The 24,918-nt window shown below is 36.1% G+C and overlaps 1 protein-coding gene across 1 annotated transcript; it reads right to left on the reverse strand.

Annotated features, from left to right (window-relative positions):
* Positions 1 to 1,380: 1,380 nt before the first annotated feature.
* ZBBX (zinc finger B-box domain containing) lies at positions 1,381 to 24,733 on the reverse strand. Its single transcript, XM_075033186.1, has 19 exons — positions 24,674 to 24,733; positions 23,859 to 23,983; positions 23,169 to 23,282; positions 21,506 to 21,599; positions 19,092 to 19,140; positions 18,825 to 18,934; positions 14,354 to 14,521; positions 13,714 to 13,888; positions 12,688 to 12,808; positions 12,012 to 12,139; positions 11,683 to 11,786; positions 11,239 to 11,345; positions 10,262 to 10,293; positions 7,374 to 7,621; positions 6,379 to 6,538; positions 5,682 to 5,837; positions 4,471 to 4,707; positions 2,762 to 2,897; positions 1,381 to 1,796 (listed from the first exon to the last, which is right to left on the reverse strand). The coding sequence occupies exons 2-19, from the start codon at positions 23,924 to 23,926 to the stop codon at positions 1,721 to 1,723; spliced, it is 2,283 nt and encodes a 760-aa protein (XP_074889287.1). The 5' UTR covers positions 23,927 to 23,983; positions 24,674 to 24,733; the 3' UTR covers positions 1,381 to 1,720.
* Positions 24,734 to 24,918: the final 185 nt, after the last annotated feature.

Consider the following 24,918-nt stretch of genomic DNA (forward strand, 5'->3'; position numbering starts at 1 on the left):
TTAACCAATTTAGTGATGGAAATCATGACCTTTAATAAAAGACATCTGACATGAAGTATCATAACTTACTGATCAGTGTTGTTGTGGTGAAAAACGACTGAAGTAGATGCATAATCCTTTCATTAAATATAAAATGGATAACATGGTCAAAAGCACGTACAGTGTTGCTCTCTGAATTTCATCTTCTGTAAACTCCTCGTTTAAAGCAGTTATGAGAGAACTGTGGAACATAGATGGAAAGTGTAAAACAGGATATAAAATTTCTCTTTCTGTATGAATGTTTCTGTGAACAATTACCACGAATTTTAGAGTCCTGTCAGGTGATTTATCCATAAATGGGTAAGAACAATCGTCAGACAAAAAGCTTTTAATTAATCCCACTTTCAAAATTTCCCAAGACAATGAGACAGAAAACTGTGACTGCAATTTGATATACTTTTTTTGATCAAAACTGGAGGCAGGGAGGGGAGGAGAAAAGTTTTTAAGGTGCTTTGAAAAGCGTCTTAAAAACCATAGTGGAAGAAGCTAATATAAGAAGGAAAAAAGCATCCACCACATTCAAATAGAACATGATGAAGGAAAAATCTTTAAAGAAAGCTGAAGCATGCTGCTGTGTCTGAGAATCCTAAAGATGTTACCAAAAGACACCACTTAGATCGTTTCAAAACTCTTTAACTTCCTGCCACCTCCACAGAAAACTACTCAACTACTGGGTACAACTAAGCATCTCCTCAAAAAGAGAGCAGAAAGTCACCAAACCCTCTTTACATCAAAGCACCATGTAGGCACGTAACAGCCAAGTGACCTTTTACTGAAGTTATATTAATTGCATTTAACCTTACATTAACTGGGAAGGGGAGAAGAGGAGGAAGAAACTTTTTTATATAACACAGATACAGCAAGTTCAAAAGTACAGTTGAGGCCTCACCATGATGAGATGGAGAAATTAGAATGGTTTGGTGAAATCAAAACCACCCAAGATCATCTTTCAAGTATATTTCCTCTTTGTTCTCTTAATCTTAAAAGCCTGTAAGATAGCAACCTACAGTACAGCTGAATTTGGTGTGCTGAACCTAGGCCACTCCAAACTCGCATATTAAAACAGAGAAAGTACTACAGCGCAGAAAGAGAACTGACTTCCCATTGATGCTGAGCAGAGACAGCCAATTTTACTGCTAGTATATGCTACCTACTGAAATTAAGAAGAAAAAAGTGTAGCAGGAGGAGTAAAATATACTGTGTATAACTGTTAATTTCCATTCTGCAAGGCAAAAGTGCCTTAGTGGTAAAATATACAATAAGGAGTAAAGTATACTAGACCCATTACTCTTTCTACTATGCATCTCACCATATAAACTTGGCCATATTGAGATCGCCAATTTAAGAACGCTCCATTAACACCTCCTGCACGTTACCCCTCAGCTTGGCATTTGAAGACATAAAATTCAATCTGAGGGCAAGGAACCTTATATGAACAAAAACTAAAGAATAAAAAAATCCTAAAAAATAATAGCACAAGACCAATTTTCTTTTATTCTGTAACTTCTTCATATTAATAAAAGAGCCAAAACCAAGGGATTTTTAAGATTTTTTTATTGACAATTTTACAAAATAATCCTTAATAAATGACATCTTGAGCAACATTTAAGACATCTTTTCGTCTTCTTCTTGGTTTTGTATGATACACAAAGATAGAAATTACATTAAGTTCTTTGCATGTTCACTGTAATGCAAGAACCTGTTGCTTATCCTCCAGAATTTCTTCCTCATCATCCATTTGGCTTTCATCCCAGCCCCTTAAAAGAAACATACCACAGTGATTTTCAGCAGCTCAAATTCCTCAAGCTACTCTGCTTTAAGCGACATATATTCACATATGTAGAACTAAAAGGCATGAAAATAGCTTTTGCTGTATATTTTGCAAGTATACATACATTACAAGCTACTATATTAATTTTTCCCCTCAGTTTTTGTCGCATACTTTTTCACCTCTTAAACAAGTAAGTAAATAACTTTGTCACTATAGTGCCTTAATAGAGAAATCCCACATCCTAGAACAGGTAAGCTAGGAAAGCGAGTCTCATTTATACTATCTGCACTATTTGCAAATATTGTTTAGTTTTCTACTGACCTGCAATTTCAATATTATGAACATTAAAAAACAAAACAAAACAAAAAAAACTAACCAACCACAAATCTCTGAATCAGCTATATTCTCATAGCATGTAGCTAACCTCACAGTGTCTCACTGACCCTTATTAGTTACAAGATCATAGTAAGAAACCAATGACAGACAGAACTTTGTGGAACTTCCTTGTTTCCAGTAATCTCCTTAGTCTCCAAGGCAATATAACAGATATATCATAGACTATGGCGAGTTACGTGTTATTGGCTAACCTGCTCAGAACTGCTCTTTTTAAATGTACCTTACAACCAAAGAACTTAGATGATTTGTAATAGACATACTTTATAAATCTCAGTGCTGTATATTAAAAAAAGCTAATACATTAGAAAAACATAATCCACAAATTTCTAGCCTGGAGTCTCAACAACGAAATACGTGGCTTAATTCTTAATCTGAGCTGCCTGAGAGTGCTGGCTTAGAACACCAAGATACAAAATAGATCATGCTGACATTTGTAATCAGCATGTAAAGTACAATCAGAAAGTCAAGACTGTTTTTATTTCAGTTCTGGCAAAATGTTTGGCATATTGAGCATTTTACAATACCATAAAAACATACTCAGCAAGTTTAACTTACCTGAGAGTATCAACTCTGCTGTGGTCTTTTAGCTCCAGGTTTTCATGGAAATCTGTAGTATTTCTACATACCTTCTCTGAGTGACTGCTGGAGGAGGTTACATCTTCAGCAGTTAAGCTGTAAGGTTTTTCAGGACCTGAAATATTTTAGGTCATTTCAGGAACAAATATAAACAAAAAACCCACAGTATCTACACCTTATACATTTTAAAGCATTTCACATTATCAATGAAAACTTGCCATTAAAAGTCTCAAAACAACTCTAGCTGATGAAGGATGTCGCTACAAGCCCTCAAATAAATTATGACTTTTTATTATATGGTTCCTGTATCATTAGAAGTAAAGGGAGAGGGTTTGCTTCAAGATGTTTATGCCAGTACAATATGAAACCTTATATATAGGGCCCACTAATACCTACGTAACCTCAAAATACAGTAGCAAATGGATGTAGTACATATTTAAAACAGAGTAACAGGATATATCCCATATCCACCAATACAAAAAGATGATCAACTGGGGTCACTGTCTATGCTTTTTATACAACACACATGCAAGTACATTATTATTTCCCAGCTAGCCATAAGTCTCTGCTATGAACTTACAAGCAAGCGAAAAGTATTCGAAGGAAGTGGAATGAAAAGGGAGACAAAGAATGGGACAGTTCAACAAGAACTTCCCTCCCTATTCTCTGAGCATATTCAGCATGGATGTTCATTTTTCAAGCATTAACAAGAGAAACTCTTCCAAAAACACATGGGTTCTGATGGAAGGGCAGCTGTCCTGAAATATGGTATCTGGAAGCCTCAGAAGAGCTGTGTGAAAAAGTACAACAAAACCTAAGGTAACAACATTTTAAAAGATAGAACACTCTGGAATCCAAACTACTTTTGTTTCCTGAAAATGAATCATAGCTAGGATAGGACCTGCCAATATAAAAGCACCATAGCAACTCAGAAGGGAGGGACCACGTGACAGCCTAAGAGATGCAGCCTATCAAGGCTGCTTATGGCATGAAGTGTCTTAGACACTTGACCTATCCATTCATTGAGATGGAACAGAAGCATCCCAATCATTTTTTTCCTGTATTCAAAGAACAAAACCAGAAGTTATTCATTCTGCTCAACCATAACCAACTGACCGTGCCTGCCTGCCGCCTCCCCTACCCTCGAAAAACAAGGAGATGGGTTTAAAAAGACGGAGGAAAGGGAGTTGAGTCAAACCCAAAATGAGAGGTAAAACAATGTCTATTGTGCCTTACTAATGGCAGTTCTTGTCACGATAGATTTATAAAATTTCCTGTCCATCTCTTCCCCTTCTTGCTACCCTTGCATCAAATCACATCTAACTTCTAACAACATCTGAGGTGTTCACTATTAAATATGCAAGGAAAGGATACCTATTTAAAAGAAATTTATGATCTGAAATAATATCTAGCACATCCTGCAGGTTTTTTGCAACAAAATGCAAGGGATAAAAAAAACTTAAGAAAGTTGTGTGAAACAGTTTGCCTCTACTAAATTAACAGTAGGTTAAAGTACGATCAAATGGAAATAAATCACTGTTCAACCACAAAAGAGCCTTGCATCATCAAATGCTTTGGTATATTTTTGCTTCAAAATCAGTTAGATCTGCAAAGGCAAATGAAATAGCTACTTGTTTTCATTATGTTACATGTAAGCATGAGGAAAAAAATGCAGTATTACCACTTACCTGTATGACTACATAATTCTTTTTCCAGAGCAAGTAGGGCTTCTTGGTCAGCATTATATTCCCAAAGAAACTCATCTTGTTTAGTTCTGTCAAGGCACTTGTATTTTGATATCTCAGTATCAATTCTAAACATATGCATAGGTGAACTCTTTGGTCTTGGCTGTGTGTTTGTTGGACAATTTCCAGTCGGTTTACAGTGTAGCACATTAGTTGACCAAGGTCTTCTAGAGTCATTCCCTGAAATAACAGAAATGGTCACAGCTTCAAATAATTCAGGATTTCACACATGAAGAGAATTATATCTCAGCTCATTAATGACATGAATTGTAGTTAAAATTATGAATTGATCGGAACAGATTTTTAATTTTGCTTAAGATTGTGAATTAATAAATGTTAATAAAGAGTTTACAAATTATACTGGGAAGTAGCACCTCATACTTCAGGGGCATCTTTCAGAAAAAAAAAATAAATTAAATATTATGTAAAATGGCACAAGATTGGGGGAGGGGAGAGACTGAGAATGTGTGTAGAAAGCTTAAAACTTTGGTTCTGTCTTTTTTTAATTTAAGGCAACATGAATAAAATGCAGACACTTTCAAATATGTTTCTGGGATTCAAAATTGACAGTTTCAATTTCTGCACATAGCGTTTTTAAAATTAAAATGCCAAACTGGTTGCTTAAGATGAGAGAAATAATGTAAACTACATTCCTTGAAATGGAGACAGTTGAAATTGAGAAAAGTAACTAAAAAGTGCAGATGCAGTTATGCATTAGTTGTTTCCTTGTTTCTTATAGTTCATGAAATAAGACTTATTTCAGTAGTATGAAGAAATCTTTTATTAGATCAAAACCATATTGTACTAGGTACTACAAAACACACAGCAATACATAATCTTGTTCTAGACAGTTTTTATTATTTAAATGTTCAAGATAAGAGGGTAGTAATGGGGTAGAGGCAGGAGTAGAAACTAAGCACGATAAAAAAAACAACTATTAGTGACAGCTGGAAAGAGACAGTTTTTAACTCAAAAGCTCATTCTTATGAAAACAATGCCATGTATATAAGCCATTATACCCAAAATGCAAACCCATAGATGAATATATAAAAATGACGTAAATTCAACAGAATCATTGCAGACAGCGCCTCTACTTTTTACATAAGAAAAATTAACCTGTTAAACTAGGACCTCAAAGCTGTTGCTGTCCTTACCTGGGTATAACCTCCATGCTACCATCAGGGGAGAAATTCTATTCTGAGTCTCCAAACCACTTGAAGGTCTATTTAACTGACTTTCTAAGACACCTTGAACTACAGAGTCATCAGCGTATTCACTTAAGCTCCTTTCAGTAACCCATTTTCCCTCTCCTGAAATTAAAAAGTATTAGAGGAAATTATTTGCAGGTTTTGTATTAATATGCACTTATTGTTACTATATTTGCTGCATTTAATGTGTGTGATTTAAAGAAGTCATGCAACAAATTTTCTACAGATAATGTAAAAAAAAAATCATATATAACACAGTAACAAGCTTGAATTCAAGTGATACACTTGACAATTAATATTCATGTTCACCAATCATTTGACACATTGTTTCACATAGACCATTAAAAGCATTGGTTTGTGATGTATATTATGCACAAAGAAATGCAGAAATTCCTACTGGAACCAAATTCTCAGGGGATATAAAGAAGCATATAAATCTATGGTACTATGTTGATGTAATTTACCTCAACACAGTAAGTTTATTTTATCCTTCCACAGCACCAGCTGTGTGTGTTGGCATGACTGTTATCCCAAAGTGACTTCTAAAAGTAAGCTAGATCCAAGTTACATGAAGAGAAGGGTGTCTTACAGCAACAGTGGTAAACATGTATGTTGTTTGAGAATTTTATTCATACACGATTACCTGGAAACAGGATATTACTATCCATAGGGCTAGAGTCAGCACGCAGTGAAGAACGTGCTTCAAGCATTACTTCTTTAGGGTTTGTACCTACAACAAAGAAACCTTCAAGTCCCCAATACCATGTAGAAACAGATTTCTGTCTTTTGGCTATATCCTGCAACTTGAATAAAACACAAATATATTAGAAACAGGAAAAGGAACAGGAAATTTCATAAGTTGCCCTTGCAAGTTTATATTAATAAAATGCTCATTTCATAGAACTAGGAATGATTCTGATAGCCTGGTGTAATAGATATTCATAAGGATGATGGGGTTTACATGATATATGCTTTAAAATCCTATAAACTTCAGTTGCTGATGTTGTGGGACTTTGAGTCTATCGTTCCACTATGGACATGAAAGCAGTTTTTCTTTGTTTTCACTTATGTTTGTGTACATCAGCTAAAGTAATACTGTTTAACAAAAATCTACTGTTAAATCCAAATCTAATGTCCCAACCCTCTCCATGATTTTTTGCTTTCAGCTTTATTTTCAGCAAAAGAACATTTAATAATTTAGGTTAGATAAGAGTATCTACCTTCAATCGAGAGGTGAAGTGACCTTGATGCTAAGATGGGAAGAGCTGCTTTCTCCCCCAAAACACCTTTTTTTTTTTTTTTTTTTTGCCTGAGACTAGTCTGTTCTTTCTTTTGCTTTTTTTCAACATCAACAGAAGACTGACAATACAAAGTGGAAAGCACAGAGGCCTTCATCCCCTACATGTGAAATGTGGTAGGCAGTGACAATCTTCTGATTAAAACTATACTCATGATTGCTTTGGGAAGGGGTTTCTGGAAGAGAATGTGGAAAAGTGGTAGAATATTTCATGGTAAGCATACAACTATCACTATCTCTCAATTGATTCAGGAACATGGTATGTTGCCTCATGCTAAACTGGGAAAGTAGATTAAGCAGCATAGTTTATCTATTTAGCAATCAAAGATACAGTATTTTACCACTGAAGACTTTGTAATTACAGGCAAACCCAAACTCTGACTATTGCAGATGCTGTCCAGTTCCTGTGAATCTTTATTGTTTTTCTGTAGCTGTGTCTCAAGGAGATATTTGTTGCTCATTAGTTCAGTAGGGTTAGAAATCTTCTCAGGTAGTTTACAGGAGCTAAGTGATCTTCTCATAGTCTTTAGTTTAACACTCTCCTTTTGCATTGCACTTCTTTCAAGATGACTGCAGACAACCATTTTTTCTACAAGAGTACAGTAAAAATAATCAAAATAGGAATTTTTTTAAATGGAAATGAATATGAATTATAACCTGCAAGCCTACTATATTTTCTTCATGAACTTAAAATATGAAACCTCCATTGAGGTTATTCCTAAGCCATAAAATTACAAATAAGAACAGTTAACTTTCATTAGCTTCCTGCCTGATATCCAGAGATGCCAAGATACACGGGCTAGACTTGCCAGGCAGTAGTACAAGTTCCGCATCTAATGCGTAAGTTCCTGTACATCATTGTCTATGAAAACTTTATATCTTGATAATAATCTTAACACGTTTCCAACTACTACTCCACGCTAATGTAATTTTTTTACATTTTGAATGCTATAATCCAACCGGAGCCAGCATAAGAACTGCAATAGTAGCAATTTCATAAAATTTCTTTAAAAGTAGTATAATGGTTTGAAATACACACTATCAGGCTGGGAATTATTCTGCAAGCTGTTTTTCTTTGTTTATACAAGACATAACCATTTTATTTTTTGTCCTGTGCCCAAGCAGCACATAAATCACATCTCATTAGTCAGCTCTTATTTGCTTGATCACATCTGAAGACTTAAATAAGCAGATTCTTGAACTAAGCACAAAGAGAACAAGGGCTAGGTCCTGAAGTGCTGGAGCAATTGTTCAGTACTTGCAAGAATAAGAAATTAATTACCCTTACATTCTAACTTATTTCTTAATATTAAAAAAGTTACAATGTATTTTACATACTTTTAGGACACAGAGTAAGATCTTTGGGACCCCTTAAGTGTGCCACAGAATAAAGCTGCTGAACTTTCATAGTGATTTCACTGATATGCAACAGGCACTGGAATACTTACACACAAATGATGATCTTTAATGCAGAACAGGTAATTATTTATACAGTTTCTCAACCTAAAAGCATTTTTCTACATAAAAAGGACACATGCCGTTGTGACGGATACACTCAACCCCCCTTAACCAAACCAGCAGCAGTTTGGTACAGGCTCCAAAGCAGGTAAAGGCCTGAGCCGTAGCCGGGCCAAGAACTCCTCTAGAAAACTCACCAAGGAGCAGAGAGGCACAGTGAAAGTTGTGGGTACAAGGAGTCTCGTGCATACCTCCCCCACTGTATGCAATATGACTAAGATCCAACCACTTTATCCCACAGATACGACAGCCTAAGTGAGCCTTCTTTGAGCAATCCCTGCCAGGCAGTGTGGCTGCATGGCAGTGATCTCCAGCAGCAAGATCTTTTACCAGCGACCGATCGCTGGATGAGCCCAATTTGCTGCTGGATGCAGCAACTAGACTGCACGCCAGGCAACTCTCCCCTTGAGCAGGGACGCCTCTCAATGTTAAGAGATATTAGTTGCTTAGCTTAAGTAAGTAAGTTTTAAATAGAATGATTCACTAAAAGTTGTAATGTTGTGTTAGTATGGTGTTTGCTTAGCTTTACTTACTCAGCATGAGTAGCTAGATTTGCTGAAGCCTTAGGCCACAAGCTCTAAAACTTCACTTAGATTTACTGAATGTGTACCTACTTAGTCAAAACAGGAGCCTCCAGAGTCAGCGTAAATCAGGAGACAAGGAGGCTTAAAGGCTACAACTGTCAACAGCACCTGCAACTCAACAAGATAACAAACAGCCTGTCTGGAGACAGCGAAGGAATCCAATAAGGAGTCAGAAGGTGTCAGAAGATCTCCGACCAGAATCACTATTGGACCAAAGGGCACGTGGAAGGCGCACGAGGAGAGTGTGAAGAATACGTGAGGGGTGGGTGAGTGGTCTGTAAGGGCACCCAGCTTGAGCTGATTGTGCTGCTGTACCACTCTATCAAATTATTTTTATAAGACTCGATGCCTGAAAGTCTGTTTCAGGAAACAGAGGGCTCAAACTTCAGAGCGAAATAACACTGGACAGACTTGTAAGTGATTAATAGCATGCTAAACATTGAAATCCTAACTGATATAGAGGATTGATTGTGCACATATAATCTTTTAGACATAAACCATTGACCAAGTCTGAGACTACGTCTGGATCCAGCCACACCTAGACTCCTCTCTGAGGGGGATTTTAGAAAGCAAGGGGGTCCATTCTGAACTTCATGACTCAACAGGACGGTCTCCCTTACCTTTTTGCATCTCCGATCACATGCAAATCATGGAAAACAGATTCTGGCTTGATTTTCCTTTGTATGTTTCTCCCATGTAGTAAGTAATAGAGTGAACCTTGCCATCAAATTGTTAAGTTGCACTTTTACAAATTCTTTAAGTGATCTAAAACATTCATGCATTACAGCCATACATTAAATCTAATACAGTACATATAAACTAAGAGATTTGTAAGATCACTTCATCTGCTTTATAATGGGCTCGTTTTCAGTATACAACTCATATTGGGGCAATTTCTCCCTCAAACATGAGCTTACAGCTCAGAATACTGTCACAGCAGATGCCTATCATTTCAAAATCACTTGTGCAGCCCATCAAATTGTGGGACCTGCACAGCTCAGGGAATGCTACATAATTTAATGATCTTGAATTATTTTTTTCAGACAGCCATCGTAGTTGACTGCTACCTCCTATATGAGAATGATAAAACTATATACACTTATATATATGGTATTTTCAAAACTTACCTTGAAAAACTTCTTTAGAAGAAACAGGATTTCTGTCAAGAGTAAGACGTAAAAGATATTGAGTGTCAGCTATGGACGTTAAATAACAAGATGACTTTCTCATTATGCCTACAGTTTCTCTCTGCAAAAGGTCTTGCACTGTGTCGTTCTGATCTGCAACAGCTAAACCACTTTGAAACAGAGGAAGGAGGAAAGACCAGAAGAATAAAACGTAACAAAACAGATCACATCTAATCATAAATCAATTTTGGGAGATCAGAAGAATTGCACATGTGTCATTAATTATTACAACTCTTAGTTTTGCCTGGAATTACAAGATCAGTCGAGTGAGAGTATCTTAAAAGTACACAACACTGACCAGTTAGACTTGTCTGTATGCTGTTCCCTGCTCCTACTGAGATAAGAGCATACAAAACAGAAATTCTACCTGTAATTCAGGACATACACTTATAAAGAAATGTATCTCACGTGGTTTAATATTGGAGTGATCAAGCAAACAAAATAAAAAAATTTCAAAGTTATGCCTCTCTAGTCACAGGCAATTACTATACCTTGGTGGCTCAAAGATACAAACTTACTATTCACTAACTTTAACAGTAAACGTGTCGTATGCTTGTTAACTGCCGAACTGTTCTTAAACAGTCTTACAAACTAGTCATCAAATCATTAGGTCATTCAAATAAAAACTTTCAAGGACAAAAACCAGCAAATCGCAGACATGATCTTGCAAGAAATGTAAAGGAAGGGAAAGCAGTAACTAAGTGTTGTGCTACTGGCACAGTCCACGTCTTGCGCCAAGAATGAGAAGACGTATATCTTAACCATGCTTTAAAACAATTTAGAATCAAGGATTCTCCCCTTTCATATGAAGTATGACTGTCTGCAGATAAAAAGCGCCTGTTTCTTAGGAATGTAACTAAATCAGAAGATAGGATTATTCCCCTTTCTTTTCCAAATAATCTCTGCATTTCTGATACCTTCCACAATGCTTGAGTGGTTTAGTTTTTCCTTGCTTATTCATTCCCATTGCCCCAGCCTCCATCTCCAAAAAGTCTGATGATTTTTCCAAGTCTTTGCCATAAGACTAATTAAAAAACAAACAAACAAAAAACGTAATCAGCAATAGATTAAAATAAATTAAAAAAAAACAACATTAACTCAAGCGATTAAAAGCCTGCAGATTTTATTTTTATATAATTTCTATATAGTAAGGATCCCTGGACACAACAAGAAAAAATTACAGGGAACCTTTGGAAAGATAAGTTTTCCACATTTGTATAGAAAAGATAATCAACGCACCAATATTTTTTTTATTAGAAATTATTTAACTGTTACTACTTTAAATATTTAACAGATCAACATTTAAACAAATCACTTCAGATCACTGTGAAGATTCATGAAGTCCTTTATTATATACTTACGTCATCAAGGAACTCAATTTTCAGAGAGGACTCTGCACTTTGAGAAATAGTGTTGGGTACTTCCTCTTTAAAAACAGATGTCCAATATCTCTTCACCTCTTCAACTATGAAATATAATTAATTTGATGCATTTCATTTTCTCCTGTTCAAGATACACTTATACAAATGAAAACTTTTTATTTATTATGAAGTACCATAAATTTATTTCATTATTGTTATTTTAAGCAGAAACTGCTTACGTATATAACTCTTCAGCAATCATAGCAAAAAAAACAACCTCAAGAAACAGTATTTAATAGTTAGATTCAATAAACAGAAATCTATTACACCTGTTAAGTCATTGACATCGTCGTCATCTCCTTCTCCTCCTCCTCCAATCACCGACTGATGTACACCCAGTGTTTGCACAGGCCTTAAATCTTTAATAAAACTACCAGAAATTTGATCAACAGGAGTTCTAAAAAAGGAAAAGAAATCAATCTTTAAAAGTCATCATTTGTTTTATATAGAATACCACAGTCATTAAAAAAAAAAACAAACAAAAAAAAGCAAACCCCACCACACTACTTACTGCAGTAGTATTAACTGCTGCTGAAAAGCAGCAACTCCTCCTAACTTCACTGAGATGACCTCGCACCTCAAGGACTAACAAGACAACTCTGTAATGTTTATAAAAGTATCCTGAAGATCATACTTGCTTTTCTCTATAAAAATTTTGTAGCAAATGCCCCCAAAGCAACCAACCAAGTATCACTAACAGATTTCAAATTCTACAATACACTGACAGCAAAGAGAATCCCTCCAAATACTACGTCTGCAGTAATTCTAAAATATTAAGTCATCGAGTCTAGTTATAATGGCTATTTTATTAAAATAAAGCACCCTGTATACAGTCACCTTAACTCTTGATAATATATCTAATATTTAAAAAGTTTCAATGGAATTTTTGTAATGCTATTAAGTATTTCTGACTTCTTCCATTAGTACCAGCAACTTCAACAATACCTTCTGTATTTCTTAAGCAAGAGTTTCTCCATGTAGCTCAGGCCATCCTTCTTGAATTCAATTTGGATAGGTTCCTTCATAACAGTAAGGTTGGTCTGTACCTCACAAATTCCCATAGATTCTATTAACATTATTTTTAAAAAAAAATTATACAGCTATTCAGATTTATAAACTTGCTATGTAACTACATTATTTCTGAATGTCACATTAGTAGTCTATACCTAGCTAAGTCTTTGAATAATTCCAAAATTTAAATGATCAGCAGTATTGTATTTACACAACACAATCAGTAGTGGGGGTAGCCAGTAAAACCTCATTTATTACAGCTTCTCACATTAAGGAGGATTACCACATTGCAGGCAGGTTGGGGTGGAGTGGGGGAAAATCCATGACTCCACAGATACAAATCCCACCATATCACAGGAAAGAAGGAAAAAAAAAAAAAAAAAAAAAAGAAGAAATCAGTATAATATTTTTTTGTACAAAAATACACAAGGAACAAAAACCATCCATGAGCTAGAGGAAAGAGACTAGCTTGCATAAATCCAATCAGACAACAGGTTTTTTTCATATTTTTCCATGCATACTTCAACTGATTGCATCTTTTCATTGGGACAAAGAAATATTAAGAGCCTGTGGAAGGCAAGCAGAAAAGCTACTTTGATACAACATATGAAATCCTGAGCCATGCACATTCTTTGTCTCAAGTTAAAAGCTGTGACTTTATGCTTGAGCATTAAAGTTCATATTAAAGTCTCATGTGAGAAACAATGCCATAGAAAAGTAGAGAGACACAAGCTAACACCACAGTTCATTAAAAGAACTGAGATAAACATTAATCTGCACATTATTAAAAAAAAAAAAAATCAGAGGTGGTTGTTAATTTAGAAAGGAACACAGAGAGAAAACTTAAGCAGAAACATTTACAATTCTAACAGAACATCTGCCTTCACTAATCAAAAATCTAACTCACCAAAATGGACTTCTAACATTTTTAAAATGCAATTAAAACCAAAAAAATCATACCTGATAGGACCTCACTGGCATGCAGCTGTTCTCTGTGATCACGATTACCTTTTCTCCATTGGAGTAAAGCTTCCTGAAAAGACTCTGCAGGTTCGTCCTTTTTAAATGTACCATTTAGTAATAATCCTTTGTCCTGATTTTCAAGGCCTGTATAGGTTGATTCTGAGGACAGTTCCTAAATCAGTTCCACAACATAATTAATACAGCACTTCTGATGATAATCCTCTTCCCAGTTACATACAATAGCAACAATGTTTTTAGTACAAGCTACGGAAAGGCAGCACCCTGATTTCTGGGCTTAGCGTAGCTATCCTGGTAGTCAAAATCACTCATCTTTTATGTGGTCTTGCAACGTTGTACCAAGAGCAAAATAAGAAAAACAAAAAAGTTTTTATAAGCCCACAAAAAACCTATTTAACTTAAGTGCTTTTAGTAGGCAGAACGCAGTAGCCATGGATAGCCCACATCCTATGTATAGGATAGATATTATGTCGACAGACATGAACATAGGTCAATGGGCTATACAAGTCTGATAGCCCAATACCTCACTTGGCACACTGTGGAAAAACCTAAGGCTACTCTACCTAAGACATCCTAAACAATAAAAAGAATTTTTTTTTTTTCCCAAACTGTACACTACCTCAGTGCTGCTTTCTAACACCAGCAGAGATGAAAACTTGTCTGATGTGACCTGATGCTTGCTATTTACTTTCTTCCACTCATGATTAATTTTCGATTCATTCAGATTTACTTCCTTGATGAAGGGATCAACAACTTCCAATTTTCCAACATGTGTATTGGCTTCTGTCTGTTCATGAAACATTATGAAAACATTAATTTATTATAAACATACTCAAACATTCCACCAAACAGCACATTAAAAGCAGGTAGATAACCACATAGTGAAGAGCAATGGTGACATAAGCACATAATTTCAGTAGTGTGCAAAAATCAATAGTGTCCAAACATGTGAGCAAAAATTCAATAATCTAAGTATTCCATCAGGTACTACACAGAACAGACTAAGTGAGGTGTTTTATGCAGCTCATATCATTTAAACAAATTTATGAGCTATGTACTTTATTAATGAAGCTCTGCTTACTGAAGCTTTTCCGTAGACAGATGCACATCTGTAGAGGTCAACAAAATGAAAATGTTCATTGAAGGGACTAACTGTAATACCAGTTCACACATTAAAAAAATAGTCCAGGGAAGACCAAACTATAAAGAACTAGATGAGTTTGAATAATCTCAATCCAGTTTGTTTACCACCAAAAATGAGATAAGTGGCTTATCCCTTTAAAAAAAAAAAAAAAAGTCTAAAAGAGAATGCATTACAAATGTCAAGATTTATCATTGTTATCTTACTACTGCTGCTACCACTCAGTTTTCAGTTCTAGGTTTAAGAGATCTGCTACAGTCTATTAAAAAACAAAAAATGCTAAACACTCTGCATTTAGATGTGTGTGGTGAAATATTTTTATATCCATGCAAAACAGCTCATGGAAAAACTTTCATATCCACTGCATAACTCAAGATAACACATCATCCCGAAAAGATTATTTATCACTGGCTTTTCATTGCTCCCAGCATGGCGTATCCTTCTGTAACTGCCTTAAATTCTCACCTGAAGTTTTTCCATCAAATGATGTAATCTTTCTACTAACATACTATAAGCAAGGATCATTTCGACAAAGATGTATTTATCAGACCACTAGCTTTAACAATTTACTGCTTTACTAAAAGGATTATATTTCTGGGAAGAAAGAATGAGATCATCACATAAATTTTAGCAGGGTAACAGCATGATGTATCCTGTAACACCACTGAAAAGTAAAATTTGCCTTCGTGAAAATCTCATACAGCAGAACTGAAATAGTTAAATCGACTTGCACTCAGTCAAGACCCTATCTACATTTTCTACGTTTACGTTAGTTTGCATTCTCACAATAACATAACAATGAAATATGAATCGAAATATTTTTTCATAAGAAGTTCCTGACATGGCTTCTCTTTGATTCATTAAGTCCAGCTATAAAACAGTCATCATTAACGCAGGAATGAAAGAAAATTAAAACAAGCATAATAATACCTATTTGAAAAGGCATTAAAAAAAGTAAATAATTCCATTTATCAAAATTGAATTTGGAATAACCTTAGGAGAATGAAAACAGTGCGATTGTCCAACAGATAAAATCCAAAATGCATGTACAATTTCATCCAAAAAAAGAGAGTTCTTACAACCTATTTATGAAATGCAGTCAAATATTATGCATGAGAAACTTAAGGTTGTTACAATTAAGTATTGCACGATAATTCTAGGATAAATCTTTACTACCCTAATTATAAAATTTTTATTGTTTCATAACAGATATGCGACATAAAGTTGCATGTTAGAAACTGAATATTACTGAGCTGAATAATAAAATTACACACAACTTAAGTTTCCACTGTACTGTATAACATTTTACTTTCATCACACTTTATTCCTGTGTGAGTGGAATCCAACTGTGAAAGAATCATGACTGCTTAAAATGGCATCTGACAGAATAGACATGATTATAAGCAGGAATTCAGTTTCAAACTTCCTTATATTTAAATTACAAGTAACACAGACTGTTAAATGTACTCACAGGGGTGTATAACTGTCTTTGATGAACAAACACACACCTTTAGCCATTTTTGGTACTGACAAGTTTTTTTCCTAAAATGCTCAACATCCAACAATTTGGAAAAGCCTCAAACAATATACCAATAACAATATTTCCAAGTGCCTGTGTAAAAAATCTCCTGACCCAGCAATTTGTTACATATTTCCAGCTACATAACACTACCATTGGTTCAATTTAACTGCATTTTCTGAGGCGTGCATAAGTATAAAATCCATCCAGGCACAAGAAAAAGACAGCCTGATGGGTTTTTTTTCTTTCAGTAAGGATTACAATAAAACAGCTATGCTATTTGCTTCTATGAAAACTTTTTTTTAACTGAAAAGCTTTCTACTGAGTAAGAAAGTCACATGTGATAGTGTGCAAGTCATCCCTTCGTAACCTAAGCAGCGTTAAAACAATGCCTTGTTCATCTTACAGGTGCTATTCGGGAGACTTTCCGGGATCAGGAATGAAGTACTCGGAAGCACAGCTTCACCTAAAGGGCCGGGGGCGGAAGCATTTAAGGAAAAAGCAAATCGTAGCTCAATTCACCATAAAGGTAACGATTTCTAGCCCGCCCATTGCTTCGAACGTCTGAGCAGAACACCCGAGAGGAGAAAGAGCGGCTCTGCCAGACGCACACGGACGAGCGGTAAGGGCGACAGGGGCGGGGCCGGGGCGGGGCCGGGGGGGCGGGGCCGAGGGCGGGGCCGGGGCTCACCGGCGCGGGAGCGTGGTGTGGGGGCGCAGCGCCGCCTGGCGGCCGGCCCCGGCCAAGCAGCCCGCGCACAGCCGGGGCGGGGCGGGCAAAACGAGGTGAAAAACAGGGATTTACGGTGCAGACGGGGCTGCGCGTTGAAAGCTGGCAGGAAATAAAAACACGCCCTTTGCACTGCTGAGGATGGTCAGTCTGTCAAAAAAAAAAAAACAAAAACACCACACCCGAAGAATCAAAGGAAGCAAAATCCCGGTGGCTTTGATGCCAGGTAATCTTAACAGAAATTTAAAATCCACAGGCAATTTTTCCTAAGGAAAACCATTAAAAAGACTCACACAAATAAAATACCTGTTCCTTTTGTTTTGAGTGTTTGCAGCTCCAACTGGTTTAATGTGCCATAAAAGCAATACAAATACATCGTGGCATGTATTACAGGGAGCAGGAATCTTTGTAAGACAGGTGCTTTTTTTTTTTAGAATAAAAATGTTGTTTTCTTATTCAACAATGGAACTACTCTATTTACACGAGGGACTTCAAAAATTGAATAGTATGGGGCTATGTCATATTTCAGAGGCTAGGTTTCCTATTTATACTCGTTAAAAGGCAAAATCTCTCTATTAAATATAAATCACCTCATACTTGATAATACTAATTTCCACTCCTAACATAGCCGGCACGCGCCAGCTCAGAAAGCAGTCAGAATTAAAAATGTGCCCTGGCGCTTATCAAAGTATTTTAAATTACAAAGTATTCATGGACTACTCAATTTTGCCCCATTTGCCTGAAACCATACATCTTATTTTAATCATATGGTAGTGTTCTTTAGTTTACTAAGATCAGCCGTCTTCAGTCACATTGACATGCTGGGCAAATTAATAAAAACACAGCTGAAAGAAACTCCCTGTTAAAGAACCGATAACAGCTCTGGTAAGAGAATCATTTAATCTGTTTCCTTGCCATTCAGGGCTATCAGCCTACAAAACCTCCCCTTACCTTATGCTCACTAAGTAGTTATCACAGCGAGAAATCCTAGAATTAAAGTGGATATCACCAACATATTTTGGGAAACAGATGAGAAAAACTATTACTATTATTTCAATTCCAGAAAGGTAAGATTTTTAAATAAAGCAGGATCAAATTAATCTCAAATATTTAAGTAATTTTTTCCTCTTTTTAAGTTGCTGCACATCTAATAGTCAATATGGCACCTCAAGCTGACCATCTTAAAGAAGTCTTATTTTTCCCAGCAGAACAAACTGCAAAAGAAAGGTATTCAAAAATCCTCAATTCACAAGAAAAACTAAGGCTAAAAGTTCAAATGAGCTCTTCGACTTCATCATTTCAAAGCAGCAGCAATACTTCCATCAAAATGATTCCTTTTTACGGAAGGGGCGGTGGCAGCTAGTTTGACGACTTCCACAGACTACCACAATGCAACTGCATTGTACAGAAAAGCTAACAAACAAAAAGCTAATGTGTAATATTTAGACCTGCACCTGTGTTTTAGGCATGCACATATGTATTTCCATACATAGATCTATTCATGAAGGAGCCTGGAAGTGAATTCCAAGTCAGATAGCTTGTCTGTGCAGACCACACACAGCTTACAGCCTGGAAAAACCCAAGGTAATTAATTTTACAATGTATTACACTTTATAATATGTCTAGATACTGCCACAAAGATACTATATATACACATTATATTCTGTTGCTATAGAGTAATTTTTAAACCATTTACTTACCAGCAGCGCACTCTTAATTTCACACAGTCCACATGTTATCCCCTTCGCTTCAGATTTTTCATGAGCTACAGCATTTGCCATTTCATGCTGAAATGGTTCTTTGGCTGGCTCTGAAAAGAAAAAAAGAAAAAAAACAAAACCAAAAAAAACCAAAAAACAGTACTCCAGTCTCTGATTTCTTTATTGCTTAATTGCAGCAACCTCCAAGAAACAGATACTCTACCAGATGTTTGTGAGTTTTTATTCAGGTAAAAAAGATGTGTTTACCTTGAATCTGTTCCTTAAGTATTTGCAACTTCACTTTTCCTGAAGAAACCTAAATGGAAGAATATTTATATTTCATTTTTTATATATATATATATATATATAGTGCTAATGCAAATGCATAAAAGTGTAACTTTTAGAGAATTAATATGTTACTCTTTCTAGGAAAATAGCTAAGTAGGTATTTAAAGAGAAAACTCCATGTTTTGCTCATGACAGCCATTAAGTCTATGACCAGTTTCCCTCCCCATTCATGAAATGACATAGTCCTCGTTTGCCCAGCCAGGTACACAGCAAGAGTTTGCCACAAGCATAGACCTGCAGAACTTTCATAACCATAGTGACTTAAGCTCAAATGTCCACCAGCAAAGTCTACGGCACATATAATCTGCACCTTTATCTACCTATAATTTGTTGCAGTGGGAAGGTGTTAGTTTGCTTTCCTTCTGCTTCTTCTTCTTACCCTTCCATGATTTAGCACTCCAGTAACTAATAATTTTCAGCATTTTTGCTCCTCAGTTTTTCCCTAGAGAGTCCACACTGCATCCTTACTTCCCTCGCCTCCACCTTATGCATCTGCAGGCATTTTAATTTTGTCCTTTTGAAAATTCTGCCCCACACATCTTCTCCTTAGCCATCACAACTGAAATCTGAAGTCTTTGAAGTAGTAACAGCTCCGAGTTACTTGTCTCAGAGAAAGGGAAAGGGAAAAAGAAAGAGGTGGGTTAAAGAAAACCTTTTCATTCTGATCCTCTCTTCTACTCACAGGCAAGTAGGCAATTTTATTGAAATTGAGCATGTTGGCTGAGAAGACCTTCACACCAAACTGCTGCTGCTTCAAAAGACTTCAAATAGCAACTGCGATGGCTTAGTCTGAAGTAGTCATTGTCTGTTTTTCTCTTCAGACTTGTATCAGCTTTATTTTAGCCAGTTTCAAATCGTGTCTCTTAATTAACAGCTTTCATTTCAATACAGCATATGTAGCATGGCTTCCAGAAAAAAAAAAAAAAAAAAGAAAAAAAGAGAAAACTCTCTTTTTATGTCCCACTCAGTCCAATTTACGTGCCTCTCCAGACACATCAATGTCTGCTAAAGGAAAAAGGAAGTAACTCTAAGTTGAATTAGTTTGGATTTGGGGATCCCCTACAGATTTTTTGTACTAATTCATGGAACAAGTAAAGAACATAAGCTCTGTTATCGCAATTGGTATTTTAACAGCACTCGTGAACATTATTTGATGACGGATACACCTAATGCTTGTTTCTATGATGTATAAAGCCTCAAGGACAAGAGCTTAAGCTATTAAAATGATGAATTTAATTCACCAGAGAATTAAGACTAGGTTATTACAGTTGGAAGTGATAACACTCCCTACAAGGTCCAGTCTTCAGCTGCTTACACATTTGACCACTTTTTACCATACCCATGTCTGCCTTATCCTTAATATTTTTTGAGAGTTTGAGCAAAACTGCCCTAGCCATTTCCAAAAGGAAATAAGGGGAAAATACCCCATTGTGTACATATTAAAAAGGAAAAAAAAAAAATTTCAGTGATTTAGCAGGAAAGTTTTCCATCCCTCCTTTTAGGTCTGAGCAAGGACAACACAGAACAAGAGTCAATTGATAAACCTAATCCACATTTTAAAACACTCAGAAGCATTCAGCCTCAGTCCAAGAGAACAGACTGAGTCCAGTCCTTGTTCAAGAGAATGCTTCAAAGGTCTGTTTAATCCACACTTGACCAACTACCATCAGTCCTCAGGGGATAAATGTAGGACATTTCCAGCTACTGTGGGCCAAGCGGCAACTTGGGTTCTCAGTCTCCTTCTGTACTTACTGAAAGAAATCCAGAAGCATCATAATAAAGATTACAGGACATGCAGAAGCAGGGGGGAAATGAACTACAGAGTCATATGTGAATTCTACTGTGAATGCAGTTGCAATTACACAGTGACTGAGTTAAAGAAAAAACTTTAACTGTAGGATATTTTAATGTTGTGTGCCTTTCTCATAGCTTTTATCTATGAAGATAGAGAACTTGTACTCAAAACTTCACGTGAAGCCTTGTATTTCAGATTCATAATGGACATCAGACATTTGAAGGACAGGCTCCTGATGACTTCCATCACTAACAAATTAGACTCTTACAATATTAAATCTGTGGAAGCAACGATAATTTGCTATCTATGGCAATTAAAAAAACAACAGATCACCAAACAGAACTTGATTTTCCTCCAGCTCAAAGGGAACCATAAGCTTGGCATGGAAAAATTAAAAAAATCAGAAATTTTACTCAGAAGGTGCTTAACCTTTTATTTTTACAGTATTTAAAATGCCCATGTCTGTAGCATAAATTTAGTTCTAAATCTAGTTTTGTTTTAAATAGCTTTACGTGCAAATATACTGATAGTTTACTACCTTATTATTGTTTTCTTTGCTTTGTGACAAAACTCGGGCTTGGATGGTCATTCGTCCTGCCTGTCCAGATTTCCAATGATAAGCACTTGATTTCCTATGACCCAAGAGCAAGAAAGGATTTAGAAATTATGTCTTCTGTAAGCAAAAGAAGCATAAAGGTTTTCCTTCAGGTTTTTAAATAAGAACAGAGCATCACAAAAATAAAATACTTGTCTATAGGACTACCAATTCCCCAAAACCCAGATACCTCCCCTCCATTGAAACCTGTTTCATGTCTACTTTAATAGTAGTAAATACATCAAATGTATAAGAAAGTACTTGGGTTTAGACCATCAAATTGGTCTAAGTTTTTAAATGCAAGAAAATCCTATCAATTCTCTAAGGTTGGTTTTAGAAGAATAAAAATGTAACAGAAGTACGCTTTAGATAAGTCGTCATTGTCCCAATTTACTCTAGGGCACTCGTCCAGCACAGCTAAAATGCAGCATCTTTTAATAAGCCAGGAACACATACCTACAATTAAGATTTCAGCAAATACCAGTTTAGATATATTGACTACTGCGATGAACATGGAAAACAGTGGGGAAGAATTTAAGACTAAGGGAGATTAAACTGTGATTTTCAGCTTCAGCACACTGCATATATTTATAGCACTACTGCATAATATTTAGCAAGTATTCAAATGACTGATCAATTTCATTTTACAGAAAACCATGCATAGAGCAAAACAAACTCAAGTATACGAAACAAGGGGTAAGAAAAACATGTAGGAGGGAAGAGGCATGATCTTCCCACCAGTGGTGCAAATGCCAATGATTCCTGTCATTTGAATTCACCACAACACCACTATCAGGGTTTGCAGGTACAAGGCCATGAGAACAATACAAGAACAACTGCATGAGAACAATACAGTGGAAAAGTGCCACGCGCTATGTGGAAAACATTGCCTCAAAAGCTCAAGCAAAAGTTTACAGAGCTGCAAACAGCAGGCTCTTAGCATTACCGAGACTAAGGCACCGAGGTATCCAAGGCACTTGTATCTCCAGTGACAAAGTATGTCAAGCAGAAATACAAAGAAAGGGAAACAGATGTTGCAGAGATTTGCTAACAGAGTGAGCCAGTAACAGAGCTGAGAGATTTAAAATGCCACCCTAGCACTTGCTTCATTACATTATGCTTACTTTCCAAGCCATGTTTTCCATCATACAGAAAATGTTTTTCTGAGAAGCTACACAGATGTATGCAAAACAGGATCAAAGCAATATTAAGAACAGCATCCTCTTTAGAAACTTCAGAAATAAGACTGAAATAGTGCAGGAGAAACTACTTTCTGTCTCCTGCTTTAAAACTAAAGTGACAAATCCAGTCAGACAGGGCAAAAAGAGAGAAGAGGGAATAAATGAGGAAAAGGGATCTCAGTCACTGAAGGAATATCCCTGTCAGGAAGGATTTGTTCATTTACTCCTAAATAAATAAATAAATAAATAATCCCTGCCACACAGGAGTTTACGAAGAAGAAAGTCATAGGGTAGCAAGCAAAGATTGAAGAGAGTGAACACTATTGTGAATTCCAAACTCTGCAAGAGATCCCATCTGGGGCAAGGGGAGGTGTGGAGGGAACATCTCATTGGATTCCTTTTTTTGAAACAGAAGTTTAACTTACTTTCTCTCTTCTTTTTCTTTGCTCATGTTTGACTGTAGTTGCCGTAATTTCTTCTCCATCTCTTTGGTTTCTGTTTCTAACTGCACTTTCTCCAACTGCAATTCTCTGACAGTTCTGGAGGAGTTAAAGGAGTAAAATATTCATTAGAAATTACATGAAAGACAGTAAGGTATCTGAATAAGTTTAAAGCAGCAAGAAAAAAAAAGTTGAAAAATTCGTCATTTAAGGCATGTCACCCTTCTATCTCCCAGCAAGACTGAAAACAGTTCTGGAAAATTTAGGGCAGGGCAGGTACAAACTCCTTGGACCCAAGAATACCTCATTACAGAGGGGTATGCTGACAGTGATATGGCTACTCCAATATAAGCTCTACAGTGGCCAACATAAAACTGATATAATTGTGTCTGTATTAAAACAAACTATCCCAGTGAATTCTTTCGTATTGTTTGTTTACAAAGTATATATGTTAGATATACAGAGTTATAAGACCTGTACCTTACTCAGAAAGTAGATTAAAGCCTAAGAAAAGAAAGGCTTAAGGATAAAAGTGTAGGGAAAATACTAGAAAAGAAACACATCATGATTCTTCTTGCTCTTACACAAATAAGCTCTTCTACTTAATGTTGCATTGAAACTTATTAAAAATGATGAAAAAACCATCTCTATCACAATCAGATAAAATGCACTCACTTTGCTTTTAATCTCACCGAGGTTCCAGTTTTTGAGCCTGGGAGTATTACAAAATCATTGATGTTCATGATACCCGGTATAATCTCTTCTAAAAAAGAGAATTTCAGTGATCTGCAGTTAGCAACCTGTTGAAATGGGAATTCAATTGAAATTAAAAGAGTAAAAACTTGTGACAAATACAAAAATGTTAGTGTATAGAAGGAGACAAATGAAGCACAGAACTTCTTTATATGAAGTGCCAATAAAATCCTACAGCAACTCTAAATTAAATTTAACTGAAAGAAAAACTTTTTATTACATTCATGATACCAGGGGAAAGGATTACTTGTCTGTTTCATTTGGGCAATTCCCTAAAGTTCAATGAAAGCAGTTTAATATTAAATAAAACACAGCTTTCTTGAACCAGACCCATAGAAAGCACAGAGAAGCAGAAAATTGTATGAATGGTTATGAAGTCAAACCATCTCAACTGATTTGGAGAGATAAATGCCTTCTGTCATATACAAATTGATACAAAAGAATACAATAACTCACAGAACAGAGTTATTCCCTACTCTCAAAACTTCAAGCCAGTGGTATTTTAAAGGCAATATTCCAACAAACAAGTTCATACAGCACAGAGGCCAAACTGATGCTTAACATCCATACCCTCCCTGCGTTAGAATGTTTGCAGTGTAACTAGTACGGGCTAAGCAGGCTGCTGGAAGAAACATGCCAACACTCGATTTCAAGTACAGTGCCAAAGCTGAACATTTACTTGTGCTGCTGGGATACATAAGGAAAAGGAAAAAAACCTTTATAGTCCAGAGACTTACAGCTGACAGGATGTTTGGAAACAGTTCTTCAACTGTTGGCTATCAGATTCCAGCTGAAAGCAGGACCTAATTGAAATGATGTGGAGAAGCTTAGTACTTTAAGTACATCAAACGTATAACTGAGCTCAAGAGCAAAAGCTCAGCTGCCTGTTTGCACATAAACCTGAAAATGATCATTAATACAGTTAAAATGTGTCCAAATAATACGTCAGTCCACGAGGCAAAATGCCTGTCAGTGGCACGTT

Source organism: Buteo buteo, chromosome 7, assembly GCF_964188355.1.
Source record: "Buteo buteo chromosome 7, bButBut1.hap1.1, whole genome shotgun sequence".
Classification (NCBI taxonomy): Eukaryota; Metazoa; Chordata; class Aves; order Accipitriformes; family Accipitridae; genus Buteo; species Buteo buteo.

Coding starts and splice junctions, on each gene's coding strand:
- ZBBX (XM_075033186.1), bottom strand. CDS start 23,926: ATGAACATCAATGATTTTGTAATACTCCCAGGCTCAAAAACTGGAACC. Junction 14,522..18,824: donor AAATTAAGAGTGCGCTGCTG/GTAAGTAAATGG, acceptor TTTCATGAACAG/ACAGAAGCCAATACACATGT. Junction 13,889..14,353: donor TGTTAGAAAGCAGCACTGAG/GTAGTGTACAGT, acceptor GAACTGATTTAG/GAACTGTCCTCAGAATCAAC.